The following is a 19942-nucleotide window of genomic DNA, read 5'->3' as shown; positions in this document are numbered from 1 at the left end:
TGGCATTTCCATGTGCTGCTCTGATTCGCCAGAAGCGGCATAGTCATGCTGGCCACATGACCTGGAAGCTGTATGCTGGCTCCCTCGGCCAATAAAGTGAGATGAGCGCCGCAACCCCAAAGTCAGCCACGAGTGGACCTAATGGTCAGGGGTCCCTTTACCTTTACTAAGTGCTACTTCTAAGTGCTTAAGGGAGAAGGGCCCTGGGCCAGGGATAGTTTTAATCCCTGACATATCCAGGTAGGATTGGGAGAGATTCTTGCCTGAAATCCCGAAGAGCTGCTGCCAGTCAGTGTGGACAATACTGAACTAGATGGACCAATGGTTTGACTCTGTTAAGGCAGCTTCCTAGGTTCCTATGTTTCAAGGCAGATCCAGACATTCCCTCCACACTGAGGTCGACACCTCTTCCTAGATAGTAATCTGACAACTGGATACCCACACCTGCCTTAAACCGTCTGCTGTACCCATCTCTATTAGGATGTGTTCTGCGTGGGGCTTCCCTCGGGACTGAGCTGGAAGCTGCAGTGAGGGCAGAATTCTGCAGCGCGATTGCCGACAGGAGGGAGGCCTGCGCTCAGAGGTCGGCACTGGCTGCTGATCTGCTCCCAGGCCAAGATCAAGGCCTTGCCCCACTTGTGCCCAGGGGCCGCTTTGACGGGTGGACTTGGGCCCACATCTTGCTCAGCTCCTGATCCTTTCCTCTCGAGATCAAGCAGGCGCCTGCACAAAACGTTCCTGCTGAGAGAAAGCTGAGGCAATCCGTTTCAGTATTTTAACTTTTGTATGTTTTAAAGCAGTGTTATCTTTTTGTAAACCGCGTTGAGGGCTTTCAAACCATCAGGCAGCCTATTCATTTTATGATAGACATCTAGGTGCTCGGGCCTTTCTCAAACCGGGGTCCCCAAGTGTTTCTGGACTACAACTCCCACCATTCCCTAGAGGACAGGGATGGTGGAAGTTGTAGTCCAGCGACGCCTGGAGGCCCCCAACTTGATAAAGGCTGCCTGGTTCAGACGCTACTTGGGCTTGTCCCACAAATAAAGATCGTGGGAGAAGCGCTGCCAGTCCCGGTAGGGGGACGGTGCGGGCTGTGAGGGAGCCCGCCCGCCCGCCCGCCCGCCCGCCCGAGACGGGCCTTCACTCACCGAGGCCCGCGGCGAAGAGGAGCAGCGCCGCCGCCGCCAACAGCTTCATGGCGACGCGGCTGTCCAGCGCCCTCTCCGCTTCGCTCTAACGGTCTCGCCTGGAACGGAGAGCCGCGCGGCGGCTGTCGAACGTCGTGCGCGCGCCAAGGCCATTTCCTTGGGGAGGAGGGCCAGGAATCCTCCGGCTCAGAGGGCGAAGCGCCGGGGCCCAGCTGGGCTTGGAGGTTCATTCCCCTCGCTCGCGCACACACGGGTCTTTTCTGCCAACCCCAACCTGCAAGAATGCGGGCCCACGCCGCGGGGCCCATGTCAAAAGAGAGCAGGTGACCACCCGACACGCGTCTTCTTCCTTGACTCGAGTTCCGTGGGGTTGACTCCCGTGCCCATTCAAGGGCGCCCGGATGCAAGAGGGGCAGCTAAACAGTAGTATTTCAGCATTTTATTATTGTAAGCCACCCCAAGAACTTTTGCATGGCGTATAAATGTTCATAATAAAACCAACTAGGAGTACCACCCCAACTGAGGGAAGCATCACGCACACAAAGCAGATAGATAGATAATCCCATTTAGACCTAATAGCTACATTCCTATTGGGGAAGATGGCGACTGGGTCCTCCTGGTGCCAAGTCCAGACCTCTACTCGTCCAGTGCAGCAGCGGGAGGCCCCACTAGCTAAAGTGGTACCTCAGGTTAAAAACAGTTTCAGGTTAAGAACGGACCTCCAGAATGAATTAAGTTCTTAACCTGAGGTACCACTATATACCAATAAAGTGTTTTGAGCACACAAGAAATGTGTATATGTTATAGAGTAGGATTGTGTCAAAGAACCAACCTTTCCCATCCACCAGCAAATTTGTAGCTGGTTTCCAGACCAGAACAATAAAAAATTATTGGTAAGTATACGGTTTTGCAAATATCGGGGAGACCACAATAGTTCAAGTATTTTATTATTGCAACTGCAGACATATATTTATATAAGAATATATGCAAACACTGTTAAAGACTTCTTTTTTGGCGAGAATTATGAAGAAATTTACCAAACAAGCATATGCTGAATATTTGCCGCCATGTGGGAATAATTCTTAGCATAATTTAATACAAAGTGTTTCATTCTCTGAAGCTATTGTAGCAGACATGTCTGTAATGGTCCTTGCACATTATGAAATTCTATGATTCTATGAACAATATACTATCTAAACTTAGCACACAGGGAAATCCTGCCACCTCAGCTAATCTTAATCTACAGCTCCCAGTCTAAAATAATCTCTTTAGCAGGTACATCTTTAAAAAATCTGGCTTAATCAATGGTGCAAAGATTGAGGCAATTCAATCCAACAAGATTTAGCCAATGTAAACATCCTGACTGACACGAAAAGCAACATAAAAAAGAAAAAGTGATGAAATATATGTACAGTATACAGAATTCTTCAGCAGGCTGCTAGGGTTTAAAGTGCTCATAACAGTTTCAATTGGTTTAAATAAAAATGAATTTTGCACCAAGGCTGGTGCTCTCACACTAAAGATGTTGCAGCAAGTGTGCTGAGTTGAAGTGTGTGCAAAGTAGCTGGAAAGTGCATACTGACTTTGCAGGTTAATATGCAGTCAGCAGTTATGATCACATTCCCAACAGCAAAGACACACACACACACACACAAATGAGAAACATCAGCAGCTCTTACTAGTAGCTTGCATGCGTGTCTGAAGGCCACATTGGAAATACATCACTAGAACTAGATGGAAGAGTTGCCACTAATTTGCATGTCATTAGCAGTATCTGCATAGCATCTTCCTGAGTCTGACAAATGCCAAACTGTAGAAGCAGCAGGATTGCTGGTGATGGTGGAAAAACCTGTGGCATCTCTGCACTAGCCCACAGAGATGTTTTGGTAGACAGATACCAAAGATGTATGAATCAACATACATTGAATCTGTGCTTTTGCCATCACATACTCAAGCATCTCTCTGCGTTTTGTTTTTACTTTAAAAGCTAGAATACTTGGACTCAAGAAAATTCATGAGAGCTAAATATAAGTGCTTTGTGAACTGTGAGCAGCCCACTCCCCAGCCTAGTCCCCAAAAAGTGACTTTCTCGTACCTTTGTTTTGAATAACCATTAGTGGTAAATTAGAAAAATTTATTCCTTAACCTAAAATTATTAAGTAAAACTTTCCTAACATCATTTTTTATTATTATTATCTACAGTTTAGTGTCAGCCAGCACACAGTTCAAACTGTCTATGTTTTAAAATGTGTTAATAATAAACATCGAGACACACTATTAAAACATATAAACATGCTAACAATACATTTCATCTTCTCGCAATAAGTAGATTAAGGCTGCAATCCTACACTCACCTACCAGGGAGTAAATCCCAGTTGGCTTACTTCCAGATAAATGTGTCTAGGATGGTGCTGTGTGGCTGCCATCCTAGACACTTTTATCTGGAAATATGTCTCACTGAACTCAATCGGGGGGGGGGGTGTCCTCCACCAATTGGAATTTTTCTTGGTGTTTCCACCTTGTGCCTTTTAGTTAAAGGTAAAGGTAAAGGTACCCCTGCCTGTACGGGCCAGTCTTGACAGACTCTGGGGTTGTGCGCCCATCTCACTTAAGAGGCCAGGGGCCAGCGCTGTCCGGAGACACTTCCGGGTCACGTGGCCAGCGTGACATCGCTGCTCTGGCCAGAGCCAGAGCCAGAGCCGCACACGGAAACGCCGTTTACCTTCCCGCTGGTAAGCGGTCCCTATTTATCTACTTGCACCCGGAGGTGCTTTCGAACTGCTAAGTTGGCAGGCGCTGGGACCGAGCAGCGGGAGCTTTAGTTACGTGCACACAAATAACAAACTTCAGTCCAACATGAGTTTTGACTTTTTGTGTACAGGTTCCCACACATAACCTGAAGCTATTGTTATTCATAGAAATGTGCTGGTCTAATTTGAACTGCAATTCTTAACACCTGCCTCTACACAACTACAGGTTGGGATGGCCCACCCATGAGGCAAGTAAAGTAGCCTCCTCAGGCAGCAGGATCCACTGGGGGAGCAGATTCTGATGTGGATCTTTCCTCCCACCTTGTTCCTGATGTAGATCTTCCCTCACCCCTTCTTCGCTGGCGGGGAGGGGAGTGGTATTTTGGGGTCTGCCTCAGGTGCCCAAATGTCTTGCCTGACTATAGGTGAAGACAGATATAACATTTAAAAAGAAAACTCAATCATAGTGTGAGCTTGGCTTCTTTTCAGCTTTGCAGTTGAATGACTCATACACATGCCAGTTCAGCTGCCATGCTTCAGGCTGCCCTTTTCTGTTTTTAAAAGTGCAACATACAAGCTTATATATGTCCATTGCTAGTCTTAGTCATTTTTTTAAAGCAGAATTTTTTACAAGCGCAAAATTGCTCCAGATTTTGGAGGTGGGCTTCTGGGGGACATCATAAGTTCCACCATTCATTGCTAACCATAAGCTGGTCTCTGTTGCAAACGCAGAACTGCCTTTCTTCAAGATATGAGTCTTTTTGAAAAATATAGATTTAGATTAAAAACAGTAACATTTCCTAATTGATCCTAATTGATTTCCTACTATCTCTAATAATGTTATGTCTGTCTTCACTTAATGTTTTTTCTCTATAAAAACAGCCCGGGAGGGGGAACCCACATACCATGTATGATTAAATATAACCCTAAAAAGGGGGAAGTACAGTTAACACCCAGAAAATGACCCACTTCTCCAGCAATGTAGCCCAACCGCAGCACAGAATTTTCACAGGCCCAGTGGTTTCAGTTCCCGGAGCTTTGGTAGAGGTATTTGCTTGTTAAGTTTACATTCCTTGGTATTGCATTTTGTTCTGTTTCTTAGCCAGTGCTGGGGGGAAACAAAAGGTTTCAAGGGCCACTTTATGCAAGACGCGGCTCTGGCTCTGTGAACAGGGTGGGTTGTGAAGGAAAAACCGGCAGTTTTATACAGGAGGCAGTGGTGCAGGTCGAGAAGGGTAAATTGGTTCCTGAGTTTTTGCAGTCTTCAGCACAGGGGGTGGAGGCCTGCAACAAAGGATGAAGGGTCAAATGTCAGCCTGTTTGTTGACTTATCTGCCTTTTCATCAATTCTGTTTGAATCAGCCTTCCCCAAATTGGTGCCCTCCAGGCAGTGCTGGCTGGGGCTGATAGGAGTTGTAGTCCAAAGCATCCAAGGTTGTGGGAGGCTGGTTTAAATAAATATGCATGAAACATGTTCCCAGCATTCATTTTTCCCAAGTGCTGATTCAGGGATGGGAGAAGTGTGTTTCTCCATAAGTTTGTGGACTACAGGAGTGTATGAGGTGTTAGGGGAGGTGTAGAACCTCTGGTCCCCTTCATGGATCACTGCCTTGTTGTGGCAAAGGGGCTTGAATAACTCCAAGAAGCTGTGAGCCATGCCGTGCAGGGCCACCCAAGACGGACAGATCATAGCTGAGAGTTTAGACTAAATGTGATCCACCTGGAGAAGGAACTGGCAATCCACTCCAGTTCTTTTTTTGCCAAGAAAACTCCATGGACATAAAAAAGGAGCAGCTTTGAGAAGAAAGTAAGAGTTTCCAAGGCATGCTCTGGTTCATGGGGTCATGGAGAGTCGAACACGACTAAGACGACTAAACAACAAAAGAACCTCTGGTGAGAGACACGTCATGCTCCTTCTGGGGTAGTTTGTCCATCTTTGACCCCACTCAGCTCTCACCTATGGCTCCTAGAAACTGTCAGCATGTGACAGCAGCCACCCCCTGGGAAACAGCTTCAATTGGCCAGCTAAACCAGGTGAGGGTAGCCAGTGGGTCTCAGACCTTTGGTGAGTTAAGGTCTTCTGCTGCCTGTGAAGACAGGCTCCAGCGGATTGAGCAGACAAGACCAATAGTGGATTTAATCTTCAAGAGAGGATTTACGCACATTGCTGTAGAGAGAAATGAGGGGCAGATGGGCCTCATCCACCTGCGAAAGAAGCCCATCTAGGAGAAGAACCACTTTGATCCCAAGCCTACGCTGCATTGTGGAACATCTTCAGAAGAACAAAAAGCTAAGAGTAAACTCTACACAAATTCAGAGTGGAGTCCCTAAGGCAGTTGGATGGCATCTTATATGCCTCCTTTGGGCAACTCCTGCAGCCCAGCTGGGCCAAATGTCTTGCTCGGCTTTCCTTTGGTCCACATCAGAAAGGCCGAGAGGGGGTCTTGTCATCTGGGCAGCCCAGGACCTCCATACACACTGCCCAAGCTTGCACCTCAGAGAGGTCTCTTTGGTGCTGCTAATGCAGCGAAAATAATGTGATTTGACCTAACCCTTGGAGGCGTACTCACTTATCTCCTGAGACAGATAGATGACACACAGGTGGACTACAACTCTCATCAACCACAGCCAGTGTGGGCAGCAATGATGGGAGTTGGACCAGGGTAGGGGTGCGTGGACACAATTGTGCGTGGACACAATACAACCTAATCATGCTTTATCAGACCTAATATCATTACATCTGAACTAGCCAATGTGCAAACAAACTATATTTATTATTATTGATCACAATTGTATTGCTTCCTTCCTCCAAAGGAGCCCCGGACAACTTATATGGAGTGATGCCTTTTGAGCCTCATAACCTTGCAAGATTATGCAGAGAGTTAATTGACTGGCCTAGGGTGGCACAGTGAGCTTTGAAGCTGAGTCAGGATTGGAACTGCTTCTAGCTCTCACACAAGAAAAACTATAACCCAGGACCACAAGCTGTGACTTTCTCTGCATTGCCGTTACCAACCTCATTGGGATGCAGTGCTGCTCCATGGATGGCCCCATGGCTGCCGGAGAGGGAAGGGGAGAAGTGTAGTGATAAGTGTCACAATACGGTTGCAGATTAGCTGCGTAAGCTGGCACAGGGTATCTGTTTGCTTGTGTGCTCTGCAAGGAAACCAGTGTAAGCAAAGGTTGTTTTTAAAATATAAAGTTCACTAGTGAGGATTCTGTTCAGCGGCATGAGTTGATGGTACCCAGAAATAGCCACACACTTCATTTTCAGAGTCCTTCAGTAAAACACAGCAAGCGTTACAGCTGTGGCACTGGCGGAGGAAGGGGGGTGCGGTGGGTGCGGTCTGCCCCGAGTGTCATCCCCGAGGGGGGTGACATTGCCACCCCATCCCCACCACCAGGACACTTGCCACGGGCGGCGCCCCCCTGGGACCTGGGTGCCAGAGCAGCTAGCCCCGCCTCTGCTTGGTGGCAAAACACATGTGCACTTATCTCAAAAGTAGGTTAATTCCTGTCCAGAACCCTGAAAGCCAGTCAGCCATTGCATATTTATTTTTATTTTAAAAAGTATATACAGTGGTACCTCAGGCTAAGTACTTAATTTGTTCCAGAGGTCCGTACTTAACCTGAAACTGTTCTTAACCTGAAGCACCACTTTAGCTAATGGGGCCTCCTGCTGCTTCCATGCTGCCGCATGATTTCTGTTCTCACCCTGAAGCAAAGTTCTTAACCTGAAGCACTATTTATGGGTTAGCGGAGTATGTAACCTGAAGCGTATGTAACCCGAGGTACCACTGTATACCAAATGACTGTAGTAGGACCTCTAAGCAGTTCACAAGATGATCAATAAAAAGCTATCAATAAAAACAACTATGTGAATACAATTAAAATTAACAGTAATTTTTTTAAAAAACAACAATCTAGATAGGCTTGCCTAAACAAAAATGTTTTAAGTAGGTGCCAGAAAGAGTACAGCAAACATGCCTGCCTGGTGTCCATGGTGTAGGTGCTGCCACACTAAAATATTGATTCCTTACCACTGCAGAAGGAGTGTTCTGTGGCACCTGAAACAGAGCCAGTTCCACAGACCAAAGTAGTAGAGCATAAGGCGATCCCACAAGTGAACTGGCCCCAAGCCATTAAGGGATAAAACTTGGAATAGATGGACTAGCTTCCTATAGTCCCAAGTATTTTCTGTGTCATTTTCCTCCACCTTGTTCTGACCCACTTCCCAAGGCTGTGTGTGGATCCTCTCCTGTGTTTTTCAAAAGCTCCCTTTCCTTCCATAACAGGCCCAGGCCCCGTCTTGAAGTAAAATTATATCCCAGCTCAAGATTATGAATTGTCCAAGCTGCTTCACATTATTCTGCCTGAAGGACAGCATTCTGCAATGTGACCCCCTCCAGATGTTTTCACCTGCAAGCCATGCTGACATCTCAAACACACCAGATGAGGAAGGACCACTATCCAATGTCATCCTGCCCCCACACTCAGATTATCAGGCTTCTCTCATTAAAGCACTTGGCTTCCTTCTCCCAGAGAATCCTGGGGGCCGTAGTTTGTTAAGGAAGCTGAGAATTCTTAGCTGGGAGCATGTAATTGTGGGGAGGGGCAGGCAGGGATTCCCCAATGGAAAATTCTCCAGATTCTCAGTGTAACAATTCCCAATATTGAGGTAGAGGTGGGGGTGGGATGGGAGAACCACACCAGCCACTATTTGGACCGGGGCAGAAAGCAGAGAGACCAGAGCCAATGGCAGGCAGAGCCAACGAATTCCAGTGTTTTCCCCAACTTTCTCCTGCCTGCTGAGTTCTACAAGGGTGACACTGAGAAAGAGGAAGCTGTCAGCCATAGAATCATAGAATCATAGAGTTGGAAGAGACCACAAAGGCCATCGAGTCCAACCCCCTGCCAAGCAGGAAACACCATCAGAGCACTCCAGACATATGGTTGTCAAGCCTCTGCTTAAAGACCTCCAAAGAAGGAGACTCCACTACACTCCTTGGCAGCAAATTCCACTGTTGAACAGCTCTTACTGTCAGGAAGTTCTTCCTAATGTTTAGGTGGAATCTTCTTTCTTGTAGTTTGGATCCATTGCTCCGTGTCCGCTTCTCTGGAGCAGCAGAAAACAACCTTTCTCCCTCCTCTATGTGACATCCTTTTATATATTTGAACATGGCTATCATATCACCCTTAACCTCCTCTTCTCCAGGCTAAACATGCCCAGCTCCCTTAGCCGTTCCTCATAAGGCATCGTTTCCAGGCCTTTGCCCTCCTCTGGACACGTTCCAGTTTGTCAGTGTCCTTCTTGAACTGTGGTGCCCAGAACTGGACACAGTACTCCAGGTGAGGTCTGACCAGAGCAGAATACAGTGGCACTATTACTTCCCTTTATCTAGATGCTATACTCCTATTGATGCAGCCCAGAACTGCATTGGCTTTTTTAGCTGCCGCGTCACACTGTTGGCTCATGTCAAGTTTGTGGTCAACCAAGACTCCTAGATCCTTTTCACATGTACTGCTCTCAAGCCAGGTGTCACCCATCTTGTATTTGTGCCTCTCATTTTTTTTGCCCAAGTGCAATACTTTACATTTCTCCCTGTTAAAATTCATCTTGTTTGTTTTGGCCCAGTTCTCTAATCTGTCAAGGTCGTTTTGAAGTGTGATCCTGTCCTCTGGGGTGTTAGCCACCCCTCCCAGTTTGGTGTCATCTGCAAATTTGATCAGGATGCCCTTGAGTCCATCATCCAAGTCGTTGATAAAGATGTTGAATAAGACCGGGCCCAAGACAGAACCCTGTGGCACCCCACTAGTCACCTCTTCCCTCTGGACCAGATGCAAGGAAAAAAGCTGGCATGTGGGAGCTGGCTGAGGTTGGTGGGGCAGGGCCCATTTGCCCTCATAGCCCTGCCTCCCCTGAACCACATCAATTGCTGGTATGTATTTGTAGTGCAGCCTTCCACCACTTTATTCTTCCAAGCCCCACCACTAGTCAAGATCAGGAAAGCTCTTACCATAGGAGCAGACATGTCCCTTGTAGAATAGGGAGTGTTTGGTGGGTAGGAAGCATGTACAGACTCCTGCGTCCTATTGTCTGACCTTCTTCTGAAACGCCTAAATAAAACAACACAGATTGATTGATGACATCCTATGCAGGCCTGTAGACACCTTGCTATACTCATATAGAGCATTCTTTACATAGCCCAAGTTGTTCATTTGCAGTTCTGCCTGTGGCAAAATTTCCACACCAAATTTGGGACCCATAGCTTTCTTAAAATAATAATAATAATAATAATAATAATAATATTGACATAATTTTGAAGAGCAAAGAAGAGGACACATTTGCCGACTTCCCCTTTTATTATGGATCACTATGACGACTCTCATTTTACATACTCATGTAAAAGAGTATGTGTCCTGGAAAAAGAGGACATATGGCAACCCTAATTTATCAATTAGATTTATATACCACCATTCATCATAAGATCTCAGGGTGGTTCATGGTTCACAGAACGAAATAATGATTTGACCTGATCCAAGTAGATTCCCATGATTGGTAAGCTATGTCTGGAAATATTCAAGCAAGAACTTGGATATCAGCTTCAGCTTCAAACATGCAAACCAAACTGGTTTATACAAAACAAATGTATCTGCCAGGTAAAGATGCAGCTGAGCCAAAATGGGTTTGCAGCTGAATGCCCAGAGCCATGTAAGTCCCAATGAGCAGCTGATTCCCAGCAGTGGAACCAGTCACCTGGTGTAATTGTGCCATTGGTGATTACTAGGTCAGTTGCCCCTCTTGCCTGGCAAACCTGGTCTGCCAGGAGTGGGGGAGAGAAGGGTCATGCACCCTATTCCTGTGATACAGAGAAGGCGTTTAAGCAAGAGCCGCATTCCTCAAAGATCCCCTTTCTAGATCATTCTCCAAGGGAAGGTGGGGAGGGAGAGAGAGCATAGTTGCTGAGGATGGTAACAAACCTTAATTACAGAGGCATTTATTTAAACTGGCACAAACCTTACACAATTAGGGGAAAGAGGGGCACATTGATGCACGGGGCACATTGATGCACCAACAATATTTCAATATCAAGAAATGTTATTCGTGTTGCCACATCACTAAAACATGTCTATACGTGTGTGAGTACAACAGTTACAACCGTACCGCCCGCCAATTAGCCGTTGGTGTTTGACGAGAGTAGGTGTGTTTTTCGCATGGCCAACTAAAAAATTACGTGAAATGTAAAAGTGTTCCAACACTGTTTTACGTCGTTTAGTTAAGATTTAAAAATACCAAAGGTACTGTAAGTTATTCAACTCAGTAATCAGGATTACACGTGATTTTTAAATAAGTACAGTGGTTTTATTAATAATTGTTAGTTTTTTTGAAAATGCCTGTTGGGGCACTTTGATACACTAAGACGCGGGGCACATTGATACATATAAAAGTGCCCCGCTAGTGTACAATAGTGCCCCAATATACAAGTTTGCATGAAATCTCTAAAGTCAATAAATTTGAAAAGAAAAAACTTGTTTACTACGTGGCCAAAGTCATTTCTAAATATAATATGACGGATTATCAAGTGTCATATCTCAGGAAAAAAACAGGATCTTGTATGTTTGTCTTCCCCATTGTAGAAGATAAGGCAAGGGTTGATTCCAAGAATGTTGTTTTGCCGTTGCCAAAACCAAATTTCCCAAAGGGTAGACTCCACCGTGGGAGCAGGGCCAGGGCGGAAGAGTGCTGGAGTCCTGTCTAGTCATGTTATATGGGATCAATTCCAATCTGTTACCTCTGAGGATTGGACGAGTGAAACTGACCACCTGTCTCCTTGATCCCTGCCCATCCTGGCTAATAATAGGGAGCTTGGAAGGGCTGAGCAATGGGCTCTGCGGGGTGGTGTATGCTTCCCTCTGCGATAGAGCCTTCCCAGACAGAGGCAGTCTGAAAGAGGCAGTCATTAAACCGCTTCCCAAAAAAACATCTTTAGACCTGGCCAATATGGTAAACTATTGTCCAGTGTCAAATCTTCCATTCTTCAGCAAGGTGATTGAGCGGGTGGTTGCTCAACAATTCCAGGCACGCCTGGAAAATGCAGACCATTAGGATCCCTTCCAGTTGGGATTCAGGCCTCATCATGGGACTAAAACTGTCTTGGTCGCGCTGGTCGATGATCTCCGGTGGGCTAGGGACAAAGGTGAAAGCTGTTTCCTAGTTCTGCTGGATCTCTCACCGGCTTTTGACACCATCGACCATAACATCCTTCTGGACCATCTAGAGGAGCTGGGAGCTGGGGGCACCGTTATACAATGGTTCCACTCCTTCCTCCTGGGCTATGTCCAGAAAGTGGTGTTGCGGGATGAGTGTTCAGACCCCTAGGCTCTCACTTGTGGGGTGCCTTAGGGTTCTGTCCTCTTCCCCCATGCTTTTTAACATGAAGCCACTGCAAGAGATCATCAGGGGGGTTGGGTTGGGTGTTCATCAATACGTGGATGACACCCAGCTCTACCTCTCTTTTAAATCAGAACCAGTGAGGGCAGTGAAGGTCCTGTGTGAATGCCTGGGGATGGTTGGAGGATGGATGGCGGCTAACAGATTGAGGTTGAATCCTGAGAAGACAGAAGTAGTGTTCTTGGGGGACAGGGGGCGGGCGGGTGTGGGGGACTCTCTGGTCCTGAATGGGGCAACTGTGCCCCTGAAGGAGCAGGTGTGCTGCCTGGGAGTCATTTGGACTCACAGCTGTCCATGGAGGCACAGGTCAATTCTGTGTCCAGGGCGGCTGTCTACCAGCTCCATCTGGTACGCATGCTGAGACCCTACCTGCCTGTGGACTGTCTCGTCAGAGTGGTGCATGCAGACTGGTGACTGGGAGCAGTCACCGAGACCACATAACACCGGTCTTGAAAGATCTACATTTGCTCCCAGTACATTTCCGAGCACAATTCAAAGTGTTGGTGTTGACCTTTAAGGCCCTAAATGGCCTCGGTCCTGTATACCTGAAGGAGCGTCTCCACCCCCATCGTTCAGCCCAGATACTGAGGTCCAGCACCAAGGGCCTTCTGGTGGTTCCCTCACCGCGAGAAGCCAAGTTACAAGGAACCAGGCAGAGGGCCTTTACAGTAGTGGCACCTGCCCTGTGGAACGCCGTCCCATCAGATGTTAAAGAGATAAACAACTATCTGACATTTAGAAGACTTCTGAAGGCAGCCCTGTTTAGGGAAGTTTTTACTGACTGATATTTTATTGTATTTTTAATCTTTTTTTGGAAGCCGCCCAGAGTGGCTTTGGAAACCCAGCCAGATGGGTGGGGTATTAACAAAACAACAACAACAATATTACTATTTTTTGACTAATGTAAGTTCTTACACTTTTTAAGTTTTTCCAAAGTTTTCTTTTTAATGGATAGGTGTTTGAGGAAAGATTAATATAAATTTTGATGTTTTGTTAAGAAAACCTGCCATAAAGTCTATGATATGTGTGAAACACTGTAAGTTTTGATATATAATTTAGATTTTAAGCAACAAATTGTAAGGCTGATTATGATCTCTCTCGATAAAAATTGTTTTTTCATAATTTTTTGCAAATAATTACCATTCTCATACAATTTATGCTTTGTATCGAAGTGCCCCATTGGTGGGGCTGAATGATACAAAACCCATGATTTACTCAAGTCATTATATTCTCATTATCTTCTACCTTTAATGGTTCTTATGATTGCTATTATAATATTGATTAGTTATGTCATGCATCAAGCCAAAAATTTTATTATTTTACTCATTAAAATATGAGATTGAATTTTTCTGTATCAATCTGCCCCACTTCCCCTAACTAACAAAGGTCCAATTTGGCATAAGCTAAACAGAGTGATGTTATTCTGCCCCCACCAAACGGTACAGAATGCAAGAAACCACGTTCCACACTCTATGCCACAGTGAGGATGGTGTGATCATGGAAGTTGGTTAATCCTTCACCTGCACTAACCTTGACAGAGTAATTCTCTGGCCTGCAGGCACTAGCATCCCTTCCTGTGCCTCCTCTGCTACCTATGAAAGGTCTCAATAAATACCCCCTCAAAATTCCACAATGCACAAGATTCTTCCTTGCTAGTTCCTGTTGGCTCAGCTTGTTCTACATTGAACAGGCAACCTGTAACATACCCAAATTTCACTTAACCCCAGGATTAAGTATGCGAGGGTGAGGTGCCAGTACACACACCGTGGCAGCCATTTTGTGCCATGCTCCAAACCCCCTGGCAGTCATTTGTGATGGCGCCCACAGCACTTTCTCAAAATTCCAAATATGCCCACTGGTCCAAGAGGGATGGTGACCCCTGATCAAATGTCTCAGGTTTGTGTGTTTGCATTACAGAGAATACTTTGCGGAGTCTTGCAGTTGTTCTCTAAGTGAACAGAACACACTGGATGTGACTTTACCAAGAGGCTCAGCTTCTATGCAGACGCTTGTTTAGCAGTTCCACGATTCAGCCATACCAAGAATTTCTTAGAGAAAATCTGTAAATTTAAGAGTCAATCCCATGCTTTGCCTGCAAAATTTCCAGGGAAGGCTCCTACCTGAAACACTGGGGAGTCACTGTCATTCAGAGTAAGCAACACTGAGATACTTGACCAAAGGTCTGACTTCTCCAATTGTTTTCTGACAGCGTGCAGAGAACAAAACAGGGCTGGCAAACTAGGGGGAACTGGCTGGTGTTCAGTTGGTTCTAGAAAAACCAATTCTTCCCTATTTTGCAGAATACACAATGCCCCTGGCAGAGGGACACATCCAATTTTGGGAATGTAACACACACACACACACACACACACACACACACACACACACACTTGCTGCCAGTGCTCCTCTTTTACCTGTGTTGCGAAGCGGCATCCACAAAGAGCTGGCAGGGGCACTGACTTCCAGTGAGATATCACAGGATCTTGTGTGCTGTGCGAGATCTCGTGAAATTTCAGTGAGATCTTGCTGCAAACCAGCACTGTTGCAGGCAGCCACTGCCTCTTAGGCTTCTACCGCTCAAGGCAGGCACCTCACCTTGCCTCACCAGTGGACCGGGCCTGGCACCAGTGCTGCACACAGAGCCTTTAAATGCCTTAGTTCTGCCAAATAATTCCTAGTCAGCTTTCCACACAGCAGGGGGGGGGGTGGACAGAAAATACTTACCCACAACAAGCCTCTATCAACGGCATTAAGGATGACACCAACTGATTCCTCGCAAGGTAAGTGAAGAGCAAAAGCAACAGGAGAGGGAGAATCAGGCAGAAGAATGCCAGCAGCCAATTTCTTGTGGTGTTATCCACATCTGAAAGAGAGAGAGAATAAACAAAGAAAGAAAATTAGCAACAACAGGAACAATGGTTACCTTTCTGCAGGGTGGGAATTACAAACTTCCTCAACCCCATTGAGGGAGAAAAGGAATGCTGTGAGCTTGTTAAATCAGTCAACAGTTTCAACCTCTGCTCTTTTCAAAATCCAAAGCAGTTTACAAATGCGTATAATGCACAAAACAAGATTAGTATCGGTCATTTAAAGTAGCTGGGTTCTTATGGACATGTTGGTAATCTCAGTACCCTTTCTTCCCATTGGGCAGAACATGGAAAGGCAGGGCAAAACTTACTTTTTCCCGAGCACAACTGACTCCAGGGAAGGCCACGGTGGTGCCCTCCAAGTGTACTCGACTACAACTCCCATTAGCTCCAACCACTATGGCCTATGGTCAGGGAGGATTATGGTTGTTGTTGTACAACAGCTGCAGTTTACCACGCTAGCTACCTCTGGACTAGACTACTGACTTTGCTTTTCTCCCATATAATCAAAATGTTGATTTGCAGTGCCCCATTAGAAAGAGCAGGGAGGGAGGCAAGAGAGAAGACAGCTTGCCCAAGAGCAGTGGCTATGACATGGGAGGGAGAATAGAGGGAAAGTGGTGGTTTGAAACCAGGCTTGCTTACAGCAAGAAGGGAGTCGGGAAAGGCTCTATTGTGTTAGCTTTTGGTGTTGGCGTCCGTGTTGCATCCTTCTCTGCTATTTCTTTTTGTAACCTGTCATGTTGCCTTCAACATGAAGCTCCAGATTCAATGTATCAACAAGCAAACAACATCCATCAGCTCTAAGTGAGCAAGCTAACTGGACAGGTTTGCTCTTAAGGTTCAGCTCGTCTTTGACTTCCGGGTTAGCGCCATCGCCTAATAGCGGATTCCCTCCGTGCTCCGGAGGGAATCGGCTCAGTAGGGATCGGGTTCTGCCACGCCAGCGACGCGGGGACCCTTAAAAACCACAGGCGCGGATGCCTGTGGACTTGGTAACTCGGTGGGCACCATTAGCGCCCCCCCGACCCGCAAAGGAGCCTTTTTAAAGGCTACGGAACGGGGGACGGGGAGCGGTGCGGTGCTGAGAGTCTTCTGCTTCCCCTGCTGAGCGAAGCCGCATGCCATGGACGGAGAGCGCTGACTTTTTCCTTTGAACATTCGGACCGAAAGCAACAACCCATGAGTAATACAGAAATTGGACTTAAAAGGGAAATTTCTTCTTTTAAATTTGGCACGATCGGGGGAGGTGTAAAAAGGAAGTCCGCCCCCCCCCCGCCTTGTTGATAATCTAAAGCAAGGATTAGACAACTAAAGTTGAGAGAAACATCTTCGTCTTTTTTGAAGAAAAACTATTAATTTCGCGATTGGACAGTACAATTGATTTTGCTGGAGGATAAGAATTGGTTTGGAAAGTTAAAGTGTAACCCCCCAAGACCCGGGAGTGATCCGTGAGAGAGCCTGTCAAAAAGATACAGAAGACTTTGACAGCTGTCAAATTAGCTGTCAAAGTTGGGGAATAAAAGGAAACTTTGTTTTTGGTGACTCTGCTGGTTAGATTTTCTTTAATTTGGATACAAATTGTTGGGAACAAAGGAAAATAAGTTACATTGGACTTTTGGATTGAAACTGGAAAGATACTAAGTAAACATAATCCCCCTAGAGGGGATTTTTGAGACATTGCAATAAATGGCTGCAAGTGGAAAATTACTCACTGAGCCGAATAGGACCTTCTATCTCCTGGGAAAGCTCCAGGACCAGAGCGATATTTTGGCTACAAGGGTAATAACATTGAATGAAACAGTAAATAATCTTACTGGAACAGGAAGAGACTTGACACAAGTCTTTGTTGTTGAACCAAAAGCCCTTGAAGTTGGAACAGAAGCCGTTGCAGCTGGGAAGAAGAAATCTGATAAAACTGAGAAAGTGGTACAAGAGATATATGAGGATTTGGTGGAAAATGAAGGTGAAGCTACAATGTTGTGGAAGATCAAGCTAGACCAGAGGCCTGGTAGCACAAATTTGATTAAGATGGAAGTTGGAGCTTTTGGAACATATAGACTTAAAAGATTTAAGAAACAAAATTTGAGCTCCACTTTTAAATACAGAGGCCTGCTTGGAAGAAAAATGGACATTATTGGGACAGAGCTTCTTCGAGAGTTGGTGTTGAATATAAAGGACTGTCAAAAAAACCGGCAGAGAGAAATTGAGAGAGGTCCAAGAGCCTCGGAAGTTTGGGATCCAGGTTGAGAATAGATGGACTGATGGACATTGGCTTGGGGATCAAAACCGGGAAAGGGAGGGTGGGATTTGGGAATCCAAAGGGTGTTAAAACATAATTTGTTAAGTTCTTTTTTATATATTTTTTTTGCAACTTTATGGAATGTGGGAAAATCGTGGAAGGGAAATTTGGGTCGACTTTAGGAAAAAGGTTTAAGATTAAGTTAAAATTGGGTTTTTAAAATTAAATAGATATAAGGTTCTTAAAAATAAATTGAGGAATGGAAGAAAAAAGAAAAGGAAAATAACAGCATGATTTAAACAAATTATTAAGTTAAGGTTGAGAAATAAGATAAGAACTTGTTGAGCGGATAACATAAACTGGAATACAAGAAGGGGAGGGGGGAGGAGGTCTGAGAAATAAGGTGAAGGAAAATAAGGTTTTTTTAAATATTATGTGTTTTTTAATTGTTTTCTTTTTGATTTTTTTTGTTCTTTGAATTTTTGTTTTTTGTCTTTGTATTATTTGGAAAATTTCAATAAATATTAATAATAATAAAAAAAAGGTTCAGCTCGTCTTTAAGGTACAGCAACATCTCCATCATAGCAAGCGGGTGGAAAGGGAGCTGCAAAATAAGCCTAGAAATATGGGTGGCCTGTGTGCCAGGGAGAGTTGAGAAAGGGAAGGAGGAGGGAGGGGAAATGGGGTGCAGGTGAAAATGGGGGTACACAGCAGAGTTGCCAAAAAGGAGAGAGTAGGAGACATGGAGAAGATAAAATTGGGTAAGAAAGGTGATGCGGAATGGTGGCTTTATTATTGGGCAGAAAGTGAAGAGAGTGCCTGTTGGCTGCAGGGTGAGCAGGGAGGAAGATGCAGGAAGTGGTTGCTGTTGTTCATTTATGCCAAGCCTTTCCCCTGACAGGGACTCAAGGTGGCTTAGAGATAAAATAAAAACACCTAAAAGCATAGGGGGAAACAATGGAACAATAATAGAATTACTTTAATCTACATTATATTTACAACGGTATTTGTTGCCTCAAAGGATGCTGTGCCAGTCTTTATCTTGTGCATAATACCCACCACAAAAATCCACCACAAAAAGTCCAGTAGCCCATCAATCTAATTGTCTTCTCCAAGAGAAACTTAGATTGCATGGTATGACCCCAAAAAAATCAACACTAAAAATTGTTACCAACCTTTGTATAGAATTGGGTCTTTAGGAGCAAATGGATCTTTATACTGTATCTGGGACCTTCTTCTATACCTTTGGGGGAGGGGTTGCTTTTTTGTCTGAATTTAATACAACATGCAGTGCAGTGTCTGTGCTCAAACAATAAATGGTAAGTTAAGCGGCAATGTTGCAATATTATCCTAAGTCAAAGCAAAGACCCTAAAAGCACTCCTTCATCAGTCACACATCTGAAACACAGCGAGTGTGAACAATATGCAGGAAGTCCTTGTTGTGTGTGCAATTCCTGGCTTGGGATTTTGCTTTGCTTTTTTAAAAAACCCAGTTGCCATTACTTAACAGAACAGCAGTCAAAGAACTAGCAGCCTATCAATGTTAAGTTACAGAAGAGATATATAAAGAAATCCAGATAAATGTTGTGGAAATATGTGCCATATGAAAGGGCTTTAGTGATGATAATCTGGTGTTTTCCTTTCTTTCCCCTCTTCCCTTTCTCCATTTCCCCTTTCTTTTCTGTCTGGGCTTTGCTGCTTATATTTTACTGTCTCTATGTTATGTGCAAGAATAGTATCTGTATGCTTAAAAGGCTCAGCTGGGTTGGAAGTCCACAACTTGCCTAAGAAAAACATGCCTAAGGAACAGGACGAATAAAAATGTTTAAAAAGATATTGTTGGAGAGTAATTTTGTGGACTTGGCATTTCATATCCCAGCTTTTCTCCAAAGAGCTTGAGGTGTGTCCATACTTCTCAATGTTATCCTCACAACAACCCTGTGGGGTAGGCTAAGTGACAGCAACTGGCCCAAAAAATCTCCAGGGCCAGATGGATTAACCTCCAGATATTACAAAGCTTTGAAGGACTGGATAATACAGCTGCTTAAGGAGGTTTGCAATGAGATATTAGAGGGGAAAAGGGCACCCAAAACGTGGAAAGAAGCTTTTATTACACTTATACCAAAGACTGAGGTTGATAAAAAACAGATCAAGAACTACCGCCCTATATCACTACTTAATGTGGATTACAAAATATTTGCAGACATTTTGGCAAAAAGATTGAAGAAGGTGTTGATGGAGGAGATTCATAAAGATCAGGCAGGCTTTCTCCCGGGTAGACATATATCTACTAATGTAAGGAACGTAATTGACATTATAGAAATGTTGACAGTGAACATTAATACAAAGGCAGTTTTAATCTTTGTGGACGCGGAGAAAGCCTTTGACAATATATCTTGGAAATTTATGAAGAAGAACCTCCATGGGATGGGGGTAGGCCAAAAGTTTGAAAATGGTATAAGTGCAATTTATTCTGAGCAAAA

The 19942-nt window shown here is 45.0% G+C and overlaps 2 protein-coding genes and 2 long non-coding RNA genes across 11 annotated transcripts in view; 2 read left to right on the top strand and 2 right to left on the bottom strand.

The window, feature by feature from the left end:
* Positions 1 to 1276, bottom strand: part of LOC307203839 (disintegrin and metalloproteinase domain-containing protein 2-like) — a 106714-nt gene extending 105438 nt beyond the window's left edge. For 3 of the 8 annotated variants that reach the window (XR_013833382.1, XM_079955012.1, XM_079955015.1), the window contains exon 1: positions 1149 to 1274. Coding sequence is in view for 6 of the 8 variants with exons in the window: in XM_079955012.1 (XP_079811138.1) it covers positions 1149 to 1197 (49 nt within the window). In the remaining 2 variants the exon portion in view is untranslated. Of the gene's footprint in view, positions 1 to 442; positions 556 to 1148 lie in introns of those variants that run through there. The other 5 variants (XM_079955008.1, XM_079955010.1, XM_079955009.1 and 2 more) reach the window with 3 other exon arrangements.
* A 13-nt stretch (positions 1277 to 1289) lies between these two features.
* LOC307204002 lies at positions 1290 to 8439 on the top strand. The gene is made up of 2 exons (XR_013833441.1): positions 1290 to 1471; positions 8194 to 8439. It is a non-coding gene; the product is annotated as an uncharacterized lncRNA (long non-coding RNA).
* ADAM9 (ADAM metallopeptidase domain 9) overlaps positions 5045 to 19942 on the bottom strand; it is an 89770-nt gene continuing 74872 nt past the window's right edge. Inside the window, exons 19-22 of the mRNA XM_079954965.1 lie at positions 15075 to 15213; positions 9916 to 10015; positions 6915 to 7054; positions 5045 to 5182 (exon numbers count right to left, since the gene is read on the bottom strand). Coding sequence (XP_079811091.1) covers positions 5101 to 5182; positions 6915 to 7054; positions 9916 to 10015; positions 15075 to 15213 — 461 coding nt within the window. The 3' untranslated portion in view covers positions 5045 to 5100. The remainder of the gene's footprint in view (positions 5183 to 6914; positions 7055 to 9915; positions 10016 to 15074; positions 15214 to 19942) is intronic.
* LOC307203997 lies at positions 15910 to 18592 on the top strand. Its single transcript, XR_013833433.1, has 2 exons — positions 15910 to 16058; positions 18004 to 18592. It is a non-coding gene; the product is annotated as an uncharacterized lncRNA (long non-coding RNA).

Source organism: Podarcis cretensis (genome assembly GCF_951804945.1).
Source record: "Podarcis cretensis genome assembly, chromosome: 15".
Classification (NCBI taxonomy): Eukaryota; Metazoa; Chordata; class Lepidosauria; order Squamata; family Lacertidae; genus Podarcis; species Podarcis cretensis.
Note: the sequence above shows the minus strand (reverse complement) of the source record. Positions and strands in the feature narration are given on the sequence as shown.